This window comes from Anoplopoma fimbria, chromosome 6 (assembly GCF_027596085.1).
Source record: "Anoplopoma fimbria isolate UVic2021 breed Golden Eagle Sablefish chromosome 6, Afim_UVic_2022, whole genome shotgun sequence".
NCBI lineage: Eukaryota > Metazoa > Chordata > Actinopteri > Perciformes > Anoplopomatidae > Anoplopoma > Anoplopoma fimbria.
Genome location: NC_072454.1, coordinates 5,574,889 through 5,597,089, shown reverse-complemented (window position 1 = coordinate 5,597,089; position 22,201 = coordinate 5,574,889). Strand labels below are relative to the sequence as shown.

The 22,201-nt window shown below is 39.6% G+C and overlaps 1 protein-coding gene across 1 annotated transcript in view; it reads left to right on the top strand.

The window, feature by feature from the left end:
* atrnl1a (attractin-like 1a) overlaps positions 1 to 22,201 on the top strand; it is a 237,273-nt gene that overhangs the window by 57,876 nt on the left and 157,196 nt on the right. The window contains exons 11-18 of the mRNA XM_054600058.1: positions 5,279 to 5,363; positions 6,725 to 6,936; positions 9,179 to 9,297; positions 9,832 to 9,948; positions 10,745 to 10,877; positions 15,461 to 15,648; positions 18,520 to 18,733; positions 19,204 to 19,395. Of these exons, the coding sequence (XP_054456033.1) occupies positions 5,279 to 5,363; positions 6,725 to 6,936; positions 9,179 to 9,297; positions 9,832 to 9,948; positions 10,745 to 10,877; positions 15,461 to 15,648; positions 18,520 to 18,733; positions 19,204 to 19,395 (1,260 nt within the window). The remainder of the gene's footprint in view (positions 1 to 5,278; positions 5,364 to 6,724; positions 6,937 to 9,178; positions 9,298 to 9,831; positions 9,949 to 10,744; positions 10,878 to 15,460; positions 15,649 to 18,519; positions 18,734 to 19,203; positions 19,396 to 22,201) is intronic.

The following is a 22,201-nucleotide window of genomic DNA, read 5'->3' as shown; positions in this document are numbered from 1 at the left end:
TAGTTCATCGTTGTTTGGTAGTTTATGATCAGCCACTTATATCCAGGTAGGAAAGAACTCCTAAATAACTAATATTCTTTAAATGACAGAGATCCACTTGGTCACCCAATTAAACCTCAGTTGTAACAGAAATAATTCACATTTTTTTAAATCTCAAATTTACCTGTAATGTTCAATCACAGTGGAAATGTTTTGTTTTGATTAATATGCACATTCACCTATTCATTTCTTTATAAAAAAAATTAAAAAAATTAAAGATTTTAATTGCAAGAACTTTCCAGCTGTATACTTTGTACATTCTCCATATCCCTTTCCAGGAAATACACAGTTCCTTTCTCATTATGGACAATTTGTAGAAAATCAGTCGTCAATTAAGGTGTCCTTATATGAATCTCATTCTTCCTGTATAAAACCCAATATCTATCTTTTCATTATTTTCCCTTCCCTCATCTCCTCTCCTTGCCTCCTCTCCTCCTCTGCCCTCGTCTCTCCACGAGATAATTAATTAGTTCCACCTGTGGGAGTCACTTCTGTCCATCCCTTGTTTCGTCTTCATCTTCTCCTCCGTTCCTCGCTGCCTCCTCGCTCACAGCGAGCGGAGAGGCTTTCCAGCACTAATTTGTTTTTGTTTTGCCGCGCTAACCTTGGGGGGGGGGCAACGACGCAGCGTTATTAGCTTCTCCTGCTCTTCTGCTGCCACACATTAGATTCAGGTCGACACGGAAGGCACTTTTCATTTGGATTTAATTCTCCCTCTCAGCCTCCAGCTCTCCCACCCTCCCCCCTCAACCCTGCCACCCTCACACGTCTAATTAGATTTTGGGGGGGGAAAATGAACTCTGATTAAAAACGCGGCCCTCTCTCCAAATTGACACACCACAGGCACACACCCACACACTGTCTGCTGCACACAATCGCACACCTGACACACACACACACACACATGGCACAGCCCGCTGAAGAGCCCAGAGCCTGCTGGGAATTTGTTTGGAAGATGTTGGGAGCCGTGATATAAAGGAGGAGCAAACAGTGGCTGCCATTCAAACCTCCTCCTCCTCCTCCTCCTCCTCCTCCTCCCGCCTTTCTCCATCAGCTCCCCCATTAGTGCCGATCAGATCAAACTGTCAATCAGCCCGGCCCGCCTGCCCGCTTCGATCTGGTCTCATGATTTCTCTCTCTCTGTCCCACCATGCATTATTAACACAGATTTTCTCATATCCTGAGAGGAAATTAAACTCTGTGTTGATGTGTGTGTCCGTGTGCAGGCGGTGTGTGTATGTGTGTATGTGTGTGTGTTGTGGCTGATAGGTATCTGTTGAGCCTGGAGTTCTTTGTGGTGAACATTGTGGCAGTTTGAATCTCAGGGTGGTTGTTAGTGTGTGTGTGTGTGTGTGTGTGTGTGTGTGTGTGTGTGTGTGTGTGTGTGTGTGTGTGTGTGTGTGTGTGTGTGTGTGTGTGTGTGTGTGTGTGTGTGTGCGCCCAGGACAGCAAGAGGATGAGGTCAAAAGTCACTAAAGCTGTTATCTCTCTCCCTTTTTTCTTTTTAATTTAGAGCTAGATCTTTATAGCTGTGTTGGAGGTTGGAAGTCATGTGTGGGGTTTTTCTTTAAATTTCACAACAGAGCTCTTGATTCACTTGAACAAACGAGAAGCGGCATGTTTGTGTTTTACTTTTAACAAACTTTAACATGCGACATTAAACAAGCAGAAACACTGCATGTCTGCAGACACAGAAAGCACCAATGCTTTGTTCTGATCAGACCTACAAATGTTAATACAGAGCATGTTACACTCATGGATAGATGACTGAACTGCACACGCCCAGGGACCCAAAGTGTCAGCCCCCCTCTAGCCTTCACCTACAAAATGTCACTCAGAGAGACATGCGACAACTCGGAGGTCACTCAAAATGACCACAAAGGAACATAAAACGACTACAAAGAGACACAATAATACAGCAAATAGACCGAAACAACCTCAAAGAGACACAAAACAGCTGCAAAGAGACACAAAGAGACTAACAACAACTATAAAAAAGAGCCAAAACAACCACAAAGTGACACAAATGACCACAAATAGACCCAAAATCACAGAGAAATGCCTAACAATTACAAAAAAGACCCAAAATCACAGAGAAATGCCTAACAATTACAAAAAAAAAAACAGCAAAAAGAGGCTAAATAACTATAACATCTGAGTGTTTTGCTTCTATGTAGAATAGGTGTAGTGGCCTTTTGTCTGCTCATGAAAACAACTGGTTCAGGTTGAGGAAATATTGTGGTTATGGTGAATAAATGGTTAAAGGAAAAGATCATGTAACAATTTTAGAAAAGTAAATATTGACTGTTCGAGTGACAGGAAGAAAACTCTGGTCTATTCACCACCCAGGCCTCCACATCATTACTATTCCCTTACCTTCTGCTTTGCTACATGAAGGACACAATGACATTTTGCCTCCCAGCAGGATCGTCTTCATACTGTTTTATAGCACGCTGTCAGGAATGCTTCTTCTTTTATTATTTACTATATTTCCTGTCAAAAAATACACACGTTTAAGCTACTCAGTTTGAAAAATACTAGAATCAGTCTACAAACCTGACTGATGTTTGAGTGCAAATGCAGAATATAAAAAAAAAACCTTCCTCAGACCATTTAAAAACATCCTCATCTTCAATTTTACCTGTTTAACTGATTTACGATGATGGATCCAAGCAGAAAAGAAATATAAGATCCAAAAGAGAACTTTACATTTAATGAATCATACTGTTAAAATGAATACTCACACAATACGATTCATCAAGGGTATTGAAACTCATTTAAAAACTGTGTCAATTGCCAGGAGGGACAGAAGACTCAAAGCATTTTAGCACCATGTACTCCAGATGGGTTTCAGCTGTCACAGAGCAGCACACCTAAGCACAGGTGAGAATTGGATTCGGGGCCTTGCAGGTTATATTAGCTGACAAAACATCAGTGTTAGCGCAAGATCTAGAAATAGATTCCACAAGGGCATCACAGATTCAAATCTCCAGACTGAATGGAAAAAGTTCACTTTTAATTGCAGGTTGTTAAGCAGGATATTTACCATCTTATAGATTCTTCACAACCCTATTATCCGACATGTATTATTGTTGTAGCGCATGACTTTTGAAGCCTGGTTCTGTTTAAAATAATACATCAGTCTGCTACAGGTGTCAAATGTCAGACTCAACTCTCAACTCAACTTTATTTATAATAGCAACTTTCATTCAATCATGCAAGTGCCTTACAGAGCAAGATTAAAACAGCACAGAAAAAAAAGTAATGACAACATAGAGTTTTGAAGATTAAAAATTACAATAATTATTCATTAAATGGTTAAATTGATAACAGTCACTAGAATACATAAACACAAGGGATAGATAAAGCATGAACACCAGTGATTGTGATCTCAAATCAAAGGCAATGATTGTATTGGTCTTGAAGTTTCCTTTAAAAGTGTCCACAGAGGTTGAGTCCAGATTCTCATGATTTTGTCCACAGTTTGCAAAAACGCTGACTCAGCATGCGTTTTTGGTTTGGAATCTTTGGGACGAAAAAATGCTGAGAAATAAGCCATTTAATCTAAAAATCAATTCTAAAACTGACAGGCAATGCAATGACTTAAAAATGGCAAAGGTCCAATGGAGCTCCATGCCTTGGCACTGAACTTCAGCATTGGACCTGAATTGTACGTTCTTGATTTGCTCAATATTAATGTGTTCTTCTGGCGTGCAACTTTTTAATGAAATCATAAAAAAAAACCCTGATTAAAAGGTCACTTTCTTTAAAAGAGAGTGAGATGAAAAGATGAGTCCATCTCTCACGTCTACCATTAATGTGAAGCTTCAGTTCAGCTAGCAGCCTGTTAGCCTAGCGGGGCAATAATGACTAGAAACATTATGGTACAGCTATGTCCAAAGTTTAAAAATCCTCAAAACTTATCTAACTAACAACAGCTCTTTTGTTTAATAGAGAGCAAAGTGTCAAGATATCAAACTATTCCTTTAACATTACTCAGCAATAATATTTAAGAATAGACGTATTTCATCTTTTAGCTGTTCTAGCTTAGCATAGACGGAAAGAGCTGTACTATGGGAACAAATACCCAGGCTCCAGTTCAACTTTATTGCATCAGCATCACTGTAGTTGACATGTTAGTATGGATGACCTTAAACCCCACCCCATCTCTCACTGCGTCCTCTGCCGCATCCCCTCGCTCTCAAACAAGCGCTCCCAATTAGCAGTTAGCACATCGCAGAACGAGGCCATTATCAACCTGGCGTCCTCAGCTCTACCTGCTCTCTGTTTTTACATTCAGGGAGCGCTCGTCTGGCTAAATAGCACATTTACACTTCCACAACCACCGACACACAGTCATTTCCACACGAGTGTAATGGGAGCACGTAGGGGTCTTTAAAACATCACAGAGTTGTTAAATCCAACTAGTAAAATACACAGCGCTCATAGCTTCAATTATAACTCGAGAGAGATAGAGGTGCTTTATGATGATATTCGGTGGCACCAAGTGTTTTATGAAGTCATCTCCCAGATTATCGCCCCCACATCTTCTCCGTATCACCGTAATTTAATGTGAAAAGGTTCAGATAAGGAGTGCTTGTTCCTTGGGATGGGATTAAGGGAGGGGGGTTGAATTGTGGGTCACCCTCCTCCGTTCTTTTGCATCAAAAGTAATAACTCAGGTGCTCCTTATTCCAAGGGAGATGGGGGAATGATGTGTCTAATCATAATTTCGTCTGTGGTTTCTTTCAATTACGGCAGATTTTGATGCTAAAGTATACAGTGCTATTTGAATCAAAAGTGCGCTTCCAACTCTAAAATGTAATGTCAGGATAAAGCACATATCCAGTGTTTTTTATCAAGAGTTCAATCCGCATACATGTATTATCATCTACACTAACTACAGTTTAATTATCAGTCAGTTCAACCACAGTAGCCGAAAGTTTTTTTTAAAGATTGATGATCATTTTTAGTATACTTCTTGGGTTTTCGGTCTTCAATTGCTATGGTACAGGCACAGATATAGACACAGTCAGTAGACCTGAATTCATGGACTATTTTCTTATATTGGAACACCTCATAGTGCATTATCTCTGACTTAATAAACAGGATGGTAATTAAAGCATTTTTGCAGTAGTATTTGCACACAATTATCTATCTTGCTGTTTCTTCTTTCAGGTACAAAGACACACAAAGTGAAAAAATACTGTATTTTAACACTGTGCTTCTCTCTCTTCAGCTTGTGATGAGTGGACTGTCCTCCCCAGACCGGGGCTGCACCGGGACGCCAACCGATTCGGACACTCCGCCGTGGTTAGCAACGGGTGAGCTCCTTCCTTCCACACTAGTCGTCTGTAGTTCATCACTGCCAAAACAAAGCACTGCTACCCTCTATAGAATACCTGAGTACAACAGCGAGCCTGACATTGCTTGAGATTTATTGCCTTGCTATGAAGGACACTTCAGCAGTTTACTTGCTAATGCTCATGCTCAAATCTTGGTAAAAATCTGGTGAATAATCTACTAAAGTACTCAATTATACATATGCAAATAAAACACATCTACTCATGATGCATTATTCCTGCACATTTTTACATTTCCTTGAAGTCTTCCTGCAGTGTCCTCTAAGTTTTTTGGAAGCACTGAGAGTCTGGGTTGACTTTCTTCTCTGCCTTTTTTCCCTTTGACAGTTTGTGGTTATGTTGTGTCGATTGTTTATGGATTGATCTCTTCATCTCCATGTTATATTTAGTTTTCAGTTTACACTTGTCTTGTCACTTCTCGCTCTGCTGACTTCTCTGAAGCTCTCTTGGGCTGTGTCTCTGCCAGCACACCTCTATATGTGGATGTTTCTCTTGTTTCACTCTGAGTAACTTTATTTATATCATCTATTTATAGATACAGTGCACATTCTGTATTTCTCTTTAGTACCTCTAGAACTTTATGTATACCTTTCCTATTTTTGAGTCTGTATTTCTGTATTTTCCGATCTTCATTCGCTCAGAAAAGTTGGGTCACTCATATTCTTTAATTCTGATGCTGTTGTTTTTTGAATCTGAATTGCTGTATTGATAGTAAACCTGTGTGAGATGGTTTAAAAAACGGGCCGTTGTACATGCAAGAAGATTTCAGTCATTACGTTTTCTTAACCTCATGGCTAAATGTAGATATCCACTTTTATAACCCCGTTTTTTCTCTTAACTGCATTGGTGAACATCAGTACCTTAGAATAAAATAGTAGAGGACATTTTATAGGCAGGTAAAATACCAATAAAAAAACCCAGAATTGATTCAAACTCTTAGTTGAATTCAAAACATTTGCTCAAAGAGTTCCATCACGATGCGGAGTGACTTATTGCTGAACTCAGAAATAATGGTCTGACCCTTTAACACCATTTACCCACCAGAAAGTCAGCTTTGAGCGCAAAAATGTCAGCTTTGAAATTCAAAAAGCCAGCTTCAAACTGAATTTTTTTTTTTTCTTACCCCAAAACCAAAGTTCAGCTTTATCTTTGAAAGTTTCTCCTGCTGCTGTCTTAACATTTCTTCATCGTTCTTCATCTCTACAGGACTTTCTTGTCTCTTTCACACCATCTCGCTGTAACTTTTGCAGTGTTGCCTCCCTCCATGTACAGCTTTCTGTTGCCCTCGTGGTTCTGAGTAATCCTCTCTGTCTCGTCTCCAGCTCCATGTACATCTTTGGAGGTTTTTCGGGCCTCCTTCTGAACGACGTGCTGGCCTACACCCCTCCGTCCTGCCTGGCCTTTTCTACCCCGGCTTTGTGTGCGGCTGCTGGGCCGGGCATCCGCTGCCAATGGCTCAAAAGTAGATGTGTCCCCTGGGAGCCCAAACCACCCGAGCACATTTTGCCTGCTCCTTTTTGCCCCCCACGACCTGGTAGGTAACACCGGGGTCCCGTCGGCCCAGCTGATACTTTATCATTTGTTACTTTATGTCTTTCTCCTCATATCAATATATTTTTCCTTAAATGTACAGCACAGTCCCGCCTAAGTATGTCTCCCAAAAGACCAATTATTTCATAGGAACAGTAATTATTCTTAAGTGTTTCTCTTTTGAAGTTTGTTTGCATTCCATAATTATGGGAACAGAAGGTCAATACTGCAACAATTACCTGATTTGGAAGTAATTAGGTTGAGTCCAAACCCTCCTCCTCCTCGTCCTCATTTCTCTCTGCCAGATTTAGTCTGCGGATTTGGCTTAAACAAAAAGCAATCATGCTAATGTTTGTACTGTCTTTAAATGGATAAACATGGATTCACTGCTTTAAAGGACCATTCCAGTGTTTTTTCATCTTTAAGCCCATTTACTACAAATCATCTATACTTACAGTCATTTTATGTCGTAACCCATCACAGTCGACATCAAAGTACAGAGCTTTCAAATACATCTACAGTTTAACTGCCTTACCACACAAACATTACTAACAAAAATCTGCTAATTGATTTTAATGCTTGACAGAAATCAATGGCTGTCTGGACCGGAAGAGAATTAAATTAAAAATCAAAACTTTTTAAGTAAATAGTTGACAAATGGCCGGCAATGTGAAATAGAGATTCGTAGTTAAGGAGCAAAATAGAACAAACAACATGCAAGGACCTTCAGATGCATGATGGGAGTCTGACTGATTAACATGTCCCAGATCAGTGTTCAGCTCTGCTTTAAACTCACATGCATATTCATCCTAAAAACAACAGCACAGCGTGTCTAAATGATCAGAGTGAAAGGAAGCAGCATAATAACCAAACTGCCATGTGTGTTTCCATTTCCATCACATCCAAACATGATGATTACATGCTTGTTTACGCTTCAGGAAAGCATTACGTGCTTGCACATGGCCACCACATGAGTCTGTAGTGAGACTTCCAGACATACACCAGAACAAAAGTGCCAGATGGACATTCCAATTATGCTTCCCAGACATTTAACTCCTTTGCTCAACACTTGTTAGATCATTACAAAGCGTTTATCAGACGGTTATGATCAGTGGCCATTGATCAGTGGCTTTTAATTAGAACAGAATTCCCTGCAGATTAATAATTATTTTTCAAATACAACACAAGTTAGAACTAAACTCTCTTTAAAGCTACCTTAGTCAAAATGAGTTTACCATGTCAGCGGCAAACTGAAGAGCACTATGTGTGAACAAGCCAGAGGGATCACGCATTATACGCTTTTTTCCGACACGCAGTGTTGAGTAATAACATTATGTCTGTTACTGACAGGTTAAATTCCACATGTCGTTTTGCCTGAAACTACTCATGCATCTGCTCACTTAATTTTCCTTTTTCTTTCTGTGATTCAATCGTGAATCTCTGACGAGGGACAAGCATCACAGGCTGTAGCAAAAATATAACCCGATCAGCTATTTCTTTATTTGTTTTATTTTTATTTTTTAACATTTATTGACCAGAGAATTTAATTCTCTTTTACAAGGTGGTCCTGGCAAAGATGGCAGTTTCACACAAGCACCACATAAAAACAGACATAACGATATATAGACCGTAAAAGAACAGAACAGCAAAAAAGTTCAAAACAACATAAAAAACATTCACATTAAAGAAACCACAGACTTTAAACAAACCGGAAAAATGCATAAAAATGTCATAAAAAATCACCAGTTATTCAGTGTCAGGACAAATACGTTCAGTATTAAAATGATCCTTAATGCTGTGTTTAAAAACTTGTTTACTTAGAAAAAAACTAAAAATGTCTCTGTAGCTCACACCAAGAAGAGTCCAAAAACCTTAAAAGCGCTTTCTCCAAAAACAGTGCATGATCTAGGGATGACGTATCTAATCCATCAGCATGATCGGAGGTTGCAGCTGCAGTTAAGAGCATTGATACATTAGTTTCATACACATGGGGCGGCTGTGGCGTAGTGGAGAGCAAGGTAGTTCTCCAATCAGAGGGTCTGATGGTGGCACCTTGCATGGTAGTCAGTGTGTGAATGGGTGAATGATATGTAATATACTACTGATTGTAAGTCGCTTTGGATAAAAGCGTCTGCTAAATGACTGTAATGTACATAAAAGAGCATTGATACAATAGTTTCATACATAAAAGATGGTTGTTTATATGTGTGGTTTCATGGTTGTGTGTGTGTTGTGCCCTCCTCCAGACAGTACAGACGAACGCTGTTTCCGGTTCTCAGACTGTGCGAGCTGCACCGCCAACACGCGGGGCTGTCAGTGGTGTGAGGACAGGAAGTGTTTATCTGCATCCAGTAACTGCACTGTGGTGAGTCCACGCCGGCTTTCTGTACAGCCAAAACCTCGTTAGTGGCCCCTAGAGGTCGCGATGTTTATTACACCTCACAATAACGAGAGTGTTTGATGGAACAAATAACATCCTGATGATTCGGGTCATCTAGAACCAAGCCAGTAGATGGATAACGTGTAAAGTTTGTCCCAAGGGTGGTGCCAAAAGACAGGGGTCTTAAGGTCAAAATGAAGTTTATTTTATTGTATCCTTCCCTTAATACATGTTAATAATTCAAATGTTAATATATACATTTTAAGTTGTGTATTGTTTTATTTAAATTACTTTGTTTCAGTGAGTTTTTGTACTTTTTCTGTACCTCATTTTGTTTTCTCTCTGTCTCTTTCTCTATTTTTACTTCCAACCTGCCTTCTCTGTCTTTCTCTGTATGTGTGTGTGTGCATGCTGCTTTTGTCGGCTTGGCTGTGTGTTCAAACATGAATCTGTGAATGGATCCGTGTGTGTGTGTGTGTGTGTGTATGTTTGTGTCTGTCTGTGTGTGTGTGTGTGTAGCTGACTCTGGAGCTGGCACAGCAGCATGGCGGCGCTCTGTCTCTGTCTCGTCCACCGACCATGTTGTCTGAACATCAGCTGAGCTTGTGGAAGCACGGAGCCAGAAGGAGGGGACATGTGTGTATTATTTGACTCTTGACACTTGCTGTTAGTGCTGCAGGTCGGGGTTGCATCAGGTCGGAGTAGTCAGAGGTCAAAGCGGCACCTTAGGTTATATGATAATTAGGGTGAATTTAGATCCAAATTTACATTTAATTTATGTCCTTTGTCCTTTTTTTCTAACAACCTTTACCTTGACAATGATTAAAAATGGTGTTAGAGAAAGGGCACTTCGAATTCAATCTCATGTAATGAAAAAGAACAAAACAAGGTGAAATCATGTACATTTACTGAAACCAGGTTGAGATTGTATTCAGATAGTCGGCTTCGTTTTTTTTTTATTAAAACAAAGGTCACAAAGATTTAACATCCTTTTTCATCCTTTTGTAAAAGATGGGTCTCTGTTCTTAGGCCAAAACAGAGCAATGATTGACTAATGAAAAATAAATGGATAGGAGTTTCAGACTACTCCTCCAAGGAGAAGAACCAGAAAGTGTTTTACTTTTAATATTTTAATTTGAGAAGAACAATATCATGTTTCACAAAATTGAACATTTGCTGTAGCACACAGCATATAGACACTCACAACTTCAATAAAAAGTCCATCTCTGTATAATGTGTCCCTCATATTGATTACTCTTCTCATTTTCTGTTTTCCTGTTCTATTCCCTCAACCGTCACACTTTATTCATCTCCCGCTTTTGTTGCACATTGCATTGATCCCTTCATGCTCATTGAATTTACTGTAAAAGAGGACACACCGATGATGGGGTTGAACCGGACTGATATTGTTTCCTCTGCCTGTGTTTTGAAGTCGGTGAGAGCCTCGTCCGGCTGTAAGCGCCGGGAGGAGCAGGAGTGTTTCCGACTGGCCAACTGCAGGAGCTGCTCCCTCAACGTCAACTGTCAGTGGGAGCTGCAGCAGCAGGAGTGTCAAGCACTTCCTGGTGAGGAGACACACTCGTGCACACACACAGAGAGAGAGAGAGAGAGAGAGAGAGGGAGAGAGAACATGCTTGCAGCGTTGCACACATAACACCATCATGAATTCACACGCAGCAGATACATGAAACATTACAATCCAATTTCATTTTTTTCAGAATATTTCTTAAGGACATTCATGAAGCTCCTTTTATTCATAGTCATTCTCAAGAGAAATACATTTCTTGCTACTCACAGACTTTCATCTACAATTTTTCAAATGCATACACAATTTAATAGACACAGTGTCAATCTTTTTGGTCACATGTGTGCTGTTGATGAATACTGTTGATTGGCGTCATAAAGGGTCTGGTAGTGTAACCTTTAAATGCTCTCCGATGATCATCATCATTGCAGTGAAAAGGGCACTTTTCTGCTAAATCATAAACTGTATATAAGAAATGGACAAGGTCACCATGATGTCACGCATTGCCTTGTGGACTACAGTTTTGAAACGTCAAGTCTAGCATTTTGGCTGTCGCCATCTTGGTTTTTTTTGGAACCAAAAAAAAAAACAGGAGAGGGTAAAGCTAAGAACAACCAAACACCCTAAAGTATACTCTGCTTTATTGTCTATTTGACTCTAAATGGCACCAAAATGTACTAAATGAACATCAGGCTGTATTAAAGAAGCCTTGAAATTAGCGATTAAACCATAAACTCATGTTTACAATGTTTGCTGAGGGAATAAATAAAGTGAGAAGTAGGGTCATTTTCTCATAGACTTCAATACAATTTTGCAAATTCGCCCCCTGTTGGCCATTAGAAGGAAGTTTAAGGTACTTCAGCATTGGCTCATTTTTTCCCGGCCAGAGGATGCCGCTTGTGCTAAACATATGGTCCAACAGACACACTTGCATGTTCCCACAGGCTGCATATTATAGGTGCTCTTCACAAATCAACACTCTGTTACATCCATGCGGGAATGTACACAGAGAGGATTAGCATACCTTCAGAAACATGCTCTCCATTCAGATGCATTGGAAAGTAGGCCAATTACAAGTGTCTACTGGATGATCTCAATATGGATCCTTGGCTGCGACAAACTTGAGTCCACACAGTCCCTAATGCTTCGTTCCACACTGATGTGGAGCCTTCAGCTAGAGCTGCTCTCAGTTTGACTTTGGCGCTCGCATGTCCGAGGGCAAAGGAAATACTCTTGCTATTTGAATCCACAAATGATCCTGTTCCGTGCTGTGTTGTATTGTGCTAAGGGCCTTCTAGCTATGGTGCTCTGCTGTGACTTAGCAGTAGCTCTAAGCAGAGGTTGGTACTGGGTTTGCTCCCTGTCTTCTGTCCACCAAAAAGGCCCCGTAGCCTGGTACACATCTTCCCACTGTGGGTTGGTATGAACTGTTAGACTGCTCTGTTGTTCAGATGAGGTAAAATAGTTTGAATTTGGAGCACTAGATTAATCGATCCCAGACATAATCAAATGTCAAAAGGCGTCTATGCGTTTAAATCTGGGCCAAATGTGTTTGAAATATAGATAGATTACATATAATCATTATTTCAACATCCTTTAAGGGCTATACTTCAACACAAACTTTGGACCTTAAAACTTACATTGAATACATCAAATTTGACGGCTGCATTTAACTTATCCTAAACTTTAGCTGCTGTAAAGCGAACTGGGAGCAACATGGGGTTCAGTGTCTTGCTCAAAGACACTTAAACAATTAGACGGTAGGATACAGGATCAGACTTGTGATTAGAGGATGACCCTTTCTGTATCCTGAACCAAAGAAGAAAGTATTTTAAACAATGTTAAATACAATGGTTAAGTGTAACTAAAATTGTTAAAAACCAATTCATATTTGATCAAATTGAGCCTAGTTTAAATCTACACGTGTACATTTTGTTTGACAAGAAAATCCTTCAATTCATGTTTACTGGGATTGTAGGAATCCTATGATGATGTAATCACTGCATTCTGTGGTCATCAAATTAGTTCAGATTAAACCCAGTCATGCTTCCTGATGCACTGTTTGTTTTTTTGACCCTGATGGCCTTATTACAGAGGACAGTGTTTGTTCCAAGTCCAGTTTCCACTTCCCTTGCAGCTCTACAGCCTTAATATACATGTTAGATATTTTAGGATGCAGCTTTCCTATTTTTGTGTTCAGCAGGGGTGCTGCCATGAGCACATACTGCTACATGGTGTAACATCTATCTCTGCATCTCTTAATGTCAAATGAGTTTATTATCCACATATTAGGGATATCAGTTTGCATAGAAACAAATGGTGAAACAGACATTATATTAGACATTGCTGTTTAGAGTTGATTTAATTGGGTATAATCTCCGTTTGGACATTTATTTTCTGACTTTCCCATTATAGGCCCCTTCTGGCGCACAACATTGTGGTTTATTTTCTGTTGGTTTAGAACAGAGTACCTCCTTGCGTGGCAGTATATTGTACATACAATAAGGAGTATTGGGAAGCCGTAACAGCTAAAATCTTTTCCCTCCATTTTGTTTAACGCTTGTTGGCGTGGTGGAGCGGACAACTTTGTGCTTAAGCTACTGCGCATCAGTTCACATTTGCATAATAAAATTGCTAAATTTTCTCATGTTGCACCATTAAGTCGATGAGTATTTGTGTTTTGTCGACTGGGCCCAGCATGTGTATTGTGGTTCAGGCTAATGACTGGCACACTGTCTCTTTTCAAGAATTTGTATGTGTGAACAGGAAGAAACAATGCCATTAAGGACACGTCCTTTCAAAGGGTCATTGGCAACATTAATGAAATTGCTACTTCTTTGTGTGTTTGTTTCTGAGTCCATTAATGAGACAAGGCTTGAAACAAAGCTTCTGTATTTTTCATGATTTTCTCTAATGATGAATTTGCAGTAACAGTGGGGCTAAAATGAGCTGGAGTAATGGAAACTAGCTCCACCACCATGGCAGCTGTGGCCTTTCCTTTAGACACTGTGTTATGATTAATTATGCTAAATGGCCTGACATGTTTATCTTTGCTTTTACACAAAGACTGTAACCTAATCTATTTATGTTTGTAGGCCTCCTCTTGTAACCCCTCATCTTTCTCCTGTTCTCCTTTCTTGTTTGGTGGATTATTGCCCATTGCTATTTTCTTTGGGGAAAAAAAGAAAGAAAGAAAGCAGGTATTTTCTTTTCTGTAGCATGAAAAGGTTGGTGATGGAAGCCATTATAGGCCTGTGATTGTAATCAGTCCTGGAGTCCAAAATAAACAGCGGTGCTCAGTGGAGGCAGAATTACTTTTTCTTCCCCTTTCATACCGGCTAATTGAATGGCCTCAAACTCCCACGAGATGCCACCAAGTGACCGTGATGATAACAATGAGTTCATGAATGCTTTTTTTTTTTTAATGGTAGAGTTGCTCAACCCCATGTTAAGACTCTTCAATCACCACGGGTAATCACTTTTTCTTTATCCCATGTCGGACCTAGGCCTACATCTACAACTCCTGCATTGTTTGTTACGCTGATGAGCCAGTTTACTACAAAGCAACAATGTGGTGATCTGGTTTCAAGTAACAGCATAAATCAGCAATGACATCGGCCTCTAAAATCAGTTCAATGTGTTATGTATTAACCGCAAAGTATCCCTCTTAAAGCTGTTAAATTGTCTGTTAATTTTGGCAGCAAAGCCTACTTTCCAGGCCATTACATCAACTTCAAATTCCAATTCCATTCCCCTCTTGTCCTCTAGTTGCACTCAGGGAGTTTTCAACATTTGCCAGTCACCTGACTGTCCGCCAACCTGCACACCTGCCCTCACTAGCTCATTAGCCTCTATCTATATATACAAGGCCTCAACCAGCTGCATCTTTCTGACAGATCTTCCTCTGCTTGTTTTTGACAATTAACTGCCTCTCTAAGTTTCTCTATTTGTACCTAGTTGCTGTTTAAGCATATTACCGCTAACTGCATACATGCTACAAACATTACAAGCTAAGTGTTGGGAAGCTAATATTCTAATCGTTAGCTTACTATAGAATCATAGAACCAACTTGGTATTGTTCTATGATTACATACTGAACATTACACGAAAACATTAGTGGTTGACAATGCTAAATGGTACAAGCTAAAGCTAAACATATACAATTAACAGTAGGCATCGTGACATAATAAAATGCTCAACATAAGTCAAAAATGTGCATGTTGGCATACTCAACATTACAAGCTGAAGCATAACTGTTTGCTAATTATATGCACATTAAATTGCTAATGTTTAGCTTGTCATATAGCCAAATACAACTATATGCATGTCAACATGCCACCATTAGTATTGTACATTTTTACTGTACTTTTGTTCATTGTTGCCATTAGCACATTAAAATGATATCAGCCAAACAGTTTTTATCTCCAAAATATGTAACATCTGGAGAAGTTGTCTCTTTGTACATGGGACAACTATTTGTTCCGGTGTTTAATGAACATTGAAGGAAAAAACAGTTACTAGCAGGCTATAGACTTTCACTGTAATCTTGTGTTTTAAGCTATCTGATAAAACAGATGCACTGAAGGTGTAAAGACATACGTGTGTGCGTGTCTTTGTGTGCAGGCCAGCTGTGTGGGGAGGGCTGGCACCATGTCGGGGAGGCCTGCCTGAGGATCAACTCCAGCAGTGACAGCTATGATAACGCCCAGCACTACTGCAAGAACCTGGGAGGGAATATTGCCTCTTTGCTCACAGACAAACAAGTGAATTTTGTTCTGGAGGAGCTACAAAAATACCAACTGCAAGACAAGGTGGGTGGTGTTAAAAAAATAAATAGTCATACGCCTATAAAAAGAAATGTGACTTTTTCTACTCTGGCTTCTCTGTGTTAGAAAACTGCTGTGGCTATATACACATCATTTTGTTGTGGGTCATTTATAAAAAAGCCAAACTTCAAACATTGTGGTACGATTATCCGATTAAATGTGCACATTTTAACATGGTTAAGGTCATTTTAAGGCTATTTTGATAAAATACTCACATGCCCATACCTGAAAGCAATGGGTCGCCATACCCTTCTTCCTGTTCATACTGGCCGTCTATTGCTCCCTTTTATGTTTGAAAATCCCTCTTTGTGTTTGTGCTCTCCTGCAGAGCAGTCTCGGAAAACATAAATTGGGAATTCAGACTCAAAATACTGTAGTCAGAGGATAGCCACTTTATTTGTCCAGGTCCAACTGTTGAGGTCAAAGGCCTCGGCTAAAATTCAGATTGTAAGGACAGTGTCTTTATATATTTTTCCTTTGACTCGCATTAGTAAGGTATCACCTCAGGGTCAGTATGGCGCAGAGGTGATAAAAAATGAATTGCAAAAGGTTGAAAAATACCTGTATCTTGTTAGACTGGTTTATTATTAATGTTAGGAAGGAAATAAATGCAAATTATTTACAGTTCTGCACCATTTAGTCAAATAGCTGCATCTGCATATCATTTCACCTTTCAGCTGTATCTCCTGTAGAAAATAGAATACTGTAAGATTTCAAGAAAAGGAAACACCTCTGTTCCACTTCCCCACAGCAAAGGACCCCAGTCACATGATAAAATATCACTGTAATGTCTTACTGATTGATGTAGACAACAAGGCAGTTATTCATTTCATCATATCACTTAATGTACATAATATAATGTGTCACTTTAACATCATACATACAAAGCTATATATTTGTAGATGGCAAAGAATGTGTGGTCTCAAGATGAGATGAGTTAATATTTCACACTAGTGAATATCAACAATCTAAAATATGAAAGAACCCAGCAGAGAGTTTTTCTGATGCCATCAACATTTGCATATGAGTTGAAATCTCTCACCAGGACATTTCTGATGTGGCTTCAAGGCATAAATAATTCTGAGCCCACCATGAAGCAGAACAATCTGCTTCATCATCACTTTTCAGCATAATAAACCCAGATGTCTGAAACAAAAAAGTGACAGGATGTGAATGTTTAATGTGTTTGAGTCACACTTTCATGTGTGTTTCTTTTAACAGCTGCTTTTCAATGAGCCGTTTACCAGATCAGTCACCTATTAAAACAGATTTAACTGTCGACCTGTATTGTTTAAGGTGGGAGTGTCATTTAAGAGCCTGACATGTTTGACCACTCTGACTTTTTGATTAATGTGCAGCAACTATTTGAAATCTGAGGGAAGAAAGAGAACCACACTTTCTCAGATAAACTGTTGCTTTTAATCCACCTTTGTTGCTTTTAGGTGATGAAGATTCGAAGTCTCTTGTGTTGTCATTCCACTTTTTTGAGATAACAAACTGAATTTACTATCCCTGCAAATTCAATTACCAGATACCACCCAGATCGCAATAGGATTGCCAACTGAGCTGCTGAGTAGAGGAGCTTTCGGGTGAATGTGCGGGCATAAATACAAACACAGCGTAGAGTTTAAGCCTTTTGTAGTGTGTTCTTTATGAAATGAATCACAGCTGTGGGGTAATACTTTGGATTTCTATCAAATCATTATGGGGCCTTTTCCCAAACAACTCTCGCTTGTTTTCTCAGCAAATAAATGTTTTCTGAGCTCCACTTCATTCAGCTGCTATAATTACAGTCCCTTTTAAAAATCTTGCTTGAATTAGTAAATGTTGTGAATCTGAATAATTTCTGCTTTTCCAACAATTACTGTCATTTGCAGAAGGTTTGATTTCGGATCCGCTTTCATGTGAAACATCATGTTTGTTGTTCAGAGTTAACAGCCGTGTGACTTCTCTTGGCAAAGGGAGACATCTTGTTAGTTGCTTCATTATGTGGACTCAGCTCAGCTGTTAATTTTAGAATTAGTATAAAGGCATTTTTGCTCACACATTCAGTTTTGTTTCTGTGTTTTTTTCAAACAATTCTAGGACACTGTCCCTGTGTACATGTGAACTGCTTACAATTAGGGCTCCTTATTTTCCTTTTTTGCATCTTTAACAACAAAACTAAGAAAACAAGAAGTGACTACTATCTGAGGCTATTCAGGATTCCTTTTGTTCATTGCTGTTTTTAATGATCTTTCAGCGACTCTGGCTGATCGGCACCTCAAATTGTTGAATTTTCTCCCCATTTTCCATTCTTTGTCACTATGTTTGGCCTAGAAATTGGTTGCTGTCCCTGTATTTCGGTGATTTGTCTCAGATTTACCTCACTTCTGAATTTCTAATGCTTGACAATCTGCCACAACTTCTCATCTTTACTGATATTACAGTGTTCACAATACTTCCACACACAAAAACTTGAAAAATCTGTTTTCCTGAGGGAACTGCGAGTCCCAAAAGCAATGTGGGTAAAGTTGACTTAGATTCTATAGAAACTAGGACTTTCAGCCCCAGTATAGTTACACTAAATGAAAAACACTTATGGTTTTACATTTAACTATAAATTAAGCTCTGCCTTTCAGAGGAAATGTTGAAGAAAAATTATGATAACTATGACTGAGATCAGACAGTGTATGGTTGGACAGTGTGTTTCATGTTTTTAAATCATCTTAATCTATATGGCGTTCCTCTACTGAGTGAATTTATATGTCTATTCTCAAACTCACAGCAATTAAAGACAATGCAAATCAGGTACAATACATCAAACGTATCTTCAAATTTTCCTCTTTCTCTCTTGTGTCCCTCTGACCCCTGCAGACGTTATCTCCCTGGGTTGGCTTGAGGAAGATCAACGTGTCGTACTGGGGCTGGGAGGACGCGTCCCCCTTCACCAACACCAGCCTGCGTTGGTTACCCGGAGAGCCCAGCGACTCGGGCTTCTGTGCCTACCTGGAGCGGGCGCAGGTGGCTGGTCTTAAAGCCAACCCCTGCACGGCCACCACCGACGGCCTGATCTGTGAAAAACCTGCGGGTGAGACAGAATGAGTGAACAGGAGAGGGTAAAGGGGAGGACGTGGGTGACAAAGCACGGGATCAAACTCACACGGGAGGCTACAGTTTATTTTCTGTTCCTACAAATTAACAAATTTTCTTCGAGATCGATTGAAAGAGACACTAAACCGTTAAACAGAATTACAGGGATATGGTTCACATTTCTCATTTCACACTGACATTTTCTGTGCTGTTAAAATAAATTAAATGAAAAGTGAGAAAGAGGAAACAAGTGGAAGCTGTAACAAATGCATTCTTTGCTGTTTGATGCAGCCAATAAAATGAAAAAGATATCAGGTATATGACAAAACATTTGTATAAAGGATTAACTCTCAAAGTTACCGTAACTAAATGATCATGTTTTTTCGGGGGCTCTATACTTAATTTGTCTGTTTATAACTTAATATCACATCCAACATCTGAAGGTCTCCATTTGTCCCCGCTGTTCAGGGAGTCCTCAGAGTCAAAGTGCTCGTCCCTGCAGGACGCCTTGCTCTCTACGCACCAGCTGCTCCAACTGCACCAGCCAGGCCATGGAGTGCATGTGGTGCGGCAGTACGCAGCGCTGCGTCGACTCCTCGGCCTACGTCATCTCCTTCCCCTACGGACAGTGTCTGGAGTGGCAGACCCAGGACTGTGCAGGTGAGACAGGGAGAAAGTAAACACGTGTACGGGGTGTCGGTCAGGATGATTTTCGGGATAAATGTTGCAGTACATGCAAAACATTAATTTACTGTAAAACAATGATCAGATATAGTTGAAACTATACGTTTACTGGAAGTAGTCAGACCCTTTCTGGACCAGCTACAGGGACCCATCGCCTTTTTACACTCATCAAGTGTTAAATTATTTGACATTTAGTGCCTTTTTACCTTACATATTAGTAGACAATCTAGAAAAGGTACATGCACTAGATCACACAATACAATTCTTATTTTGTTCCACTTTCTGCCAACATTAGTTTCTACAACGGTCTTTAATTATAGAAATCTATCAGTATTGCATCTCTACGGCGGCCTATGTTTTTTTTTTTTTTACCTGCTTCTACTAAGCTTCACGCAAAAAAGAATTGCCCAATAATGTGCGACTTCTTTTAACTATGAGTTCCCTGTTTTGGCGCCATGTAAATTGATTCTAATGGACGCACGTGTTATTCTGGGTGGGAGTCAAGGCCACGGTCAAATGAATGGACTAGTTTGGTTGGTGCTGTTTCACTTTTCATAAGTACTGGTGATGTCAAAATGACTACTTCCACTTCTTATATACAGTTCATGGTTGATCTCAGTCTTTTTTAATAACTGTCCATTTGATATTCTCTTTTTGGATCAGTAAATGCAATTAAGAGCACTTTCTTCAGAAAAAAACCGAATGCAACATTTATCTGCCCGAAACAGGCTCTTATTCCCCTAAAGTTTTTTTTTTTTAGCTGGCTAACTTGGGTTGGGAACAAATGAACCAGAATGCACTCTGGGCCTTTGCTGATTAGAGCTGGATCTGATAAAACCTGTGACTACAGGAGAGCCATTTGTCCCCAGAATAAATTCCGATTGTAACCTTTCCCACTGAAGACTAAAGCCTGTTATTAGAGGCTGTTAGTGGGTTTCTTTTGTCCAGTGGGAGAGGGGCATCACAGTTGAGGTAGATCTAGATATATGCGGTGGTGTATAGAGCTCCATTAACACCTTTGATGATGTGACGTGGGTACGTTGAGTGAACATGGAGTCATTATAGACTCCCATTGATCCCCTTTCTTATCAGCAGTCAGGGCTCCGCCTCTCACACACTCTGACACAAACACACACTCCAACACTGAGGCAGCGCCACGTTTCCTGTAGCTGCAGGGCAGAAAATCGATCATCTACAATGACACATGACAGACTCAATATGAAGTCCCTGCTGCCGTCTCTTAACATTCCTCTCATATCATCACCTCCCTGGGGATGCTGGAGGATTTTCACTTCCACTGCTGCTCCTACACACGCTTATGTTTGAGTACATACAGTAGATGTGTGCAGGAATGTTTGTGTATGTGAGAGACGAGAGATCATGAAAACAGAAAGAAAGTTGCAAATCTGTCAAGCCCTGCTGCAACCTTTCTGAATCACCGCTTATGATGATTTCCATAGTTTCATGAGTGGACCTGAAGGGGTTTCCTGCCTAACTGCTGAGTAGTTTCCTGTCTGGATACCGTTACAGTGGTGGCTACAGCCATTTATCTTTGATTGGATGCTTCTGTGTTCACCTGTTTGGGTTTAAAAATTCTAAGGAAAGGAACATGGAGAATATAGCCTAAAAAGCAATATGCAATTTACTTTTTCTTCGTAGGTGTTTGATGAAATTAAGCGTCATTTATTTTTATTTTTTTTACCTAAAATGGCTGAAAGACCCAAAGAACCTCTCAGCTGAAGAAGTTCTCAGGTTGGCAAATATTTGCATTCATAATGGCCAAATAGCAACATGGACTCTTGCATTCTTATTTTTATTGTCCCACGTTGAAAGTTAGTCCAGCGTTTAATATTTGGTTGTTTTTTGTTTTTTTTATCCACAAGCTCCCCTTGTTCAATGTGTAGAGATTTTAATCTCTTCAGCTACTTGAAAGAGCAGGTTTCCATGAGGTGAGAGAGGTGGTCCAAAGAACCAACGTGGAGATCTGAAAGCTGCAAAGCTGGGTGTTGATTCTCATTATCTGGTATCAGAAGTAGTGGCTCATTGTAGAAAGACGTTTGATTGAGAAAAAGAGATAAATGCTTTGGATATTTAGTTTCGGTGCTACACATTTAAATGTATTTTGAACATCCAAAGAAGTCATTTTTTTGTGTGAAACAGTTGAACTTGATATGAGCAAATAAATAATCCTTGACTGTTATTAAGACATTTATGTGTAACATGGTCTTGGGTACTAGAAACAAATCATAAGTACAATATATATTAAGTGGTTAAAAATGTATTCATATAATTTACTTAAAAGAATACCATAAGAAATTCGATTGAAAAGAGCCGCAAACCCTCAGACTTTATCTTTGGTTTGTCTATGAGATCAATGAGTGAAATGAATGCATTTAACAAGATAGCCATAATAACCAACCTAGACAGAAGACTTGCCTAACATAAGGAAGGGTTTTAATTATGTTCATCGATGTTTGATTTGGAAAAGGCACATTTTTTTCGACAGTTCAAGAAGTTTCTGGTGTGAAAAATATATTAAAAAGAATCAAACTGTCAAAGTATTCTCCTGCGGCAAAACTTTGTATTGGTGTTTTCTGTCTTCTGTTAGACAAATAGTCAATTTGTAGCAAGTGTTCTTGTTTCTGAGGAGTTAAGAAAACAGCTTCAAAAAGTTTGAGATATATTCTTTATTCTTGTGACTGGTGATTATTATTCCTTGCTGGTGCCAGTAGTCTGAGAGCAGACAGCCCTTCAGCCTACTGTTAGCACGCCAAGATTGTTT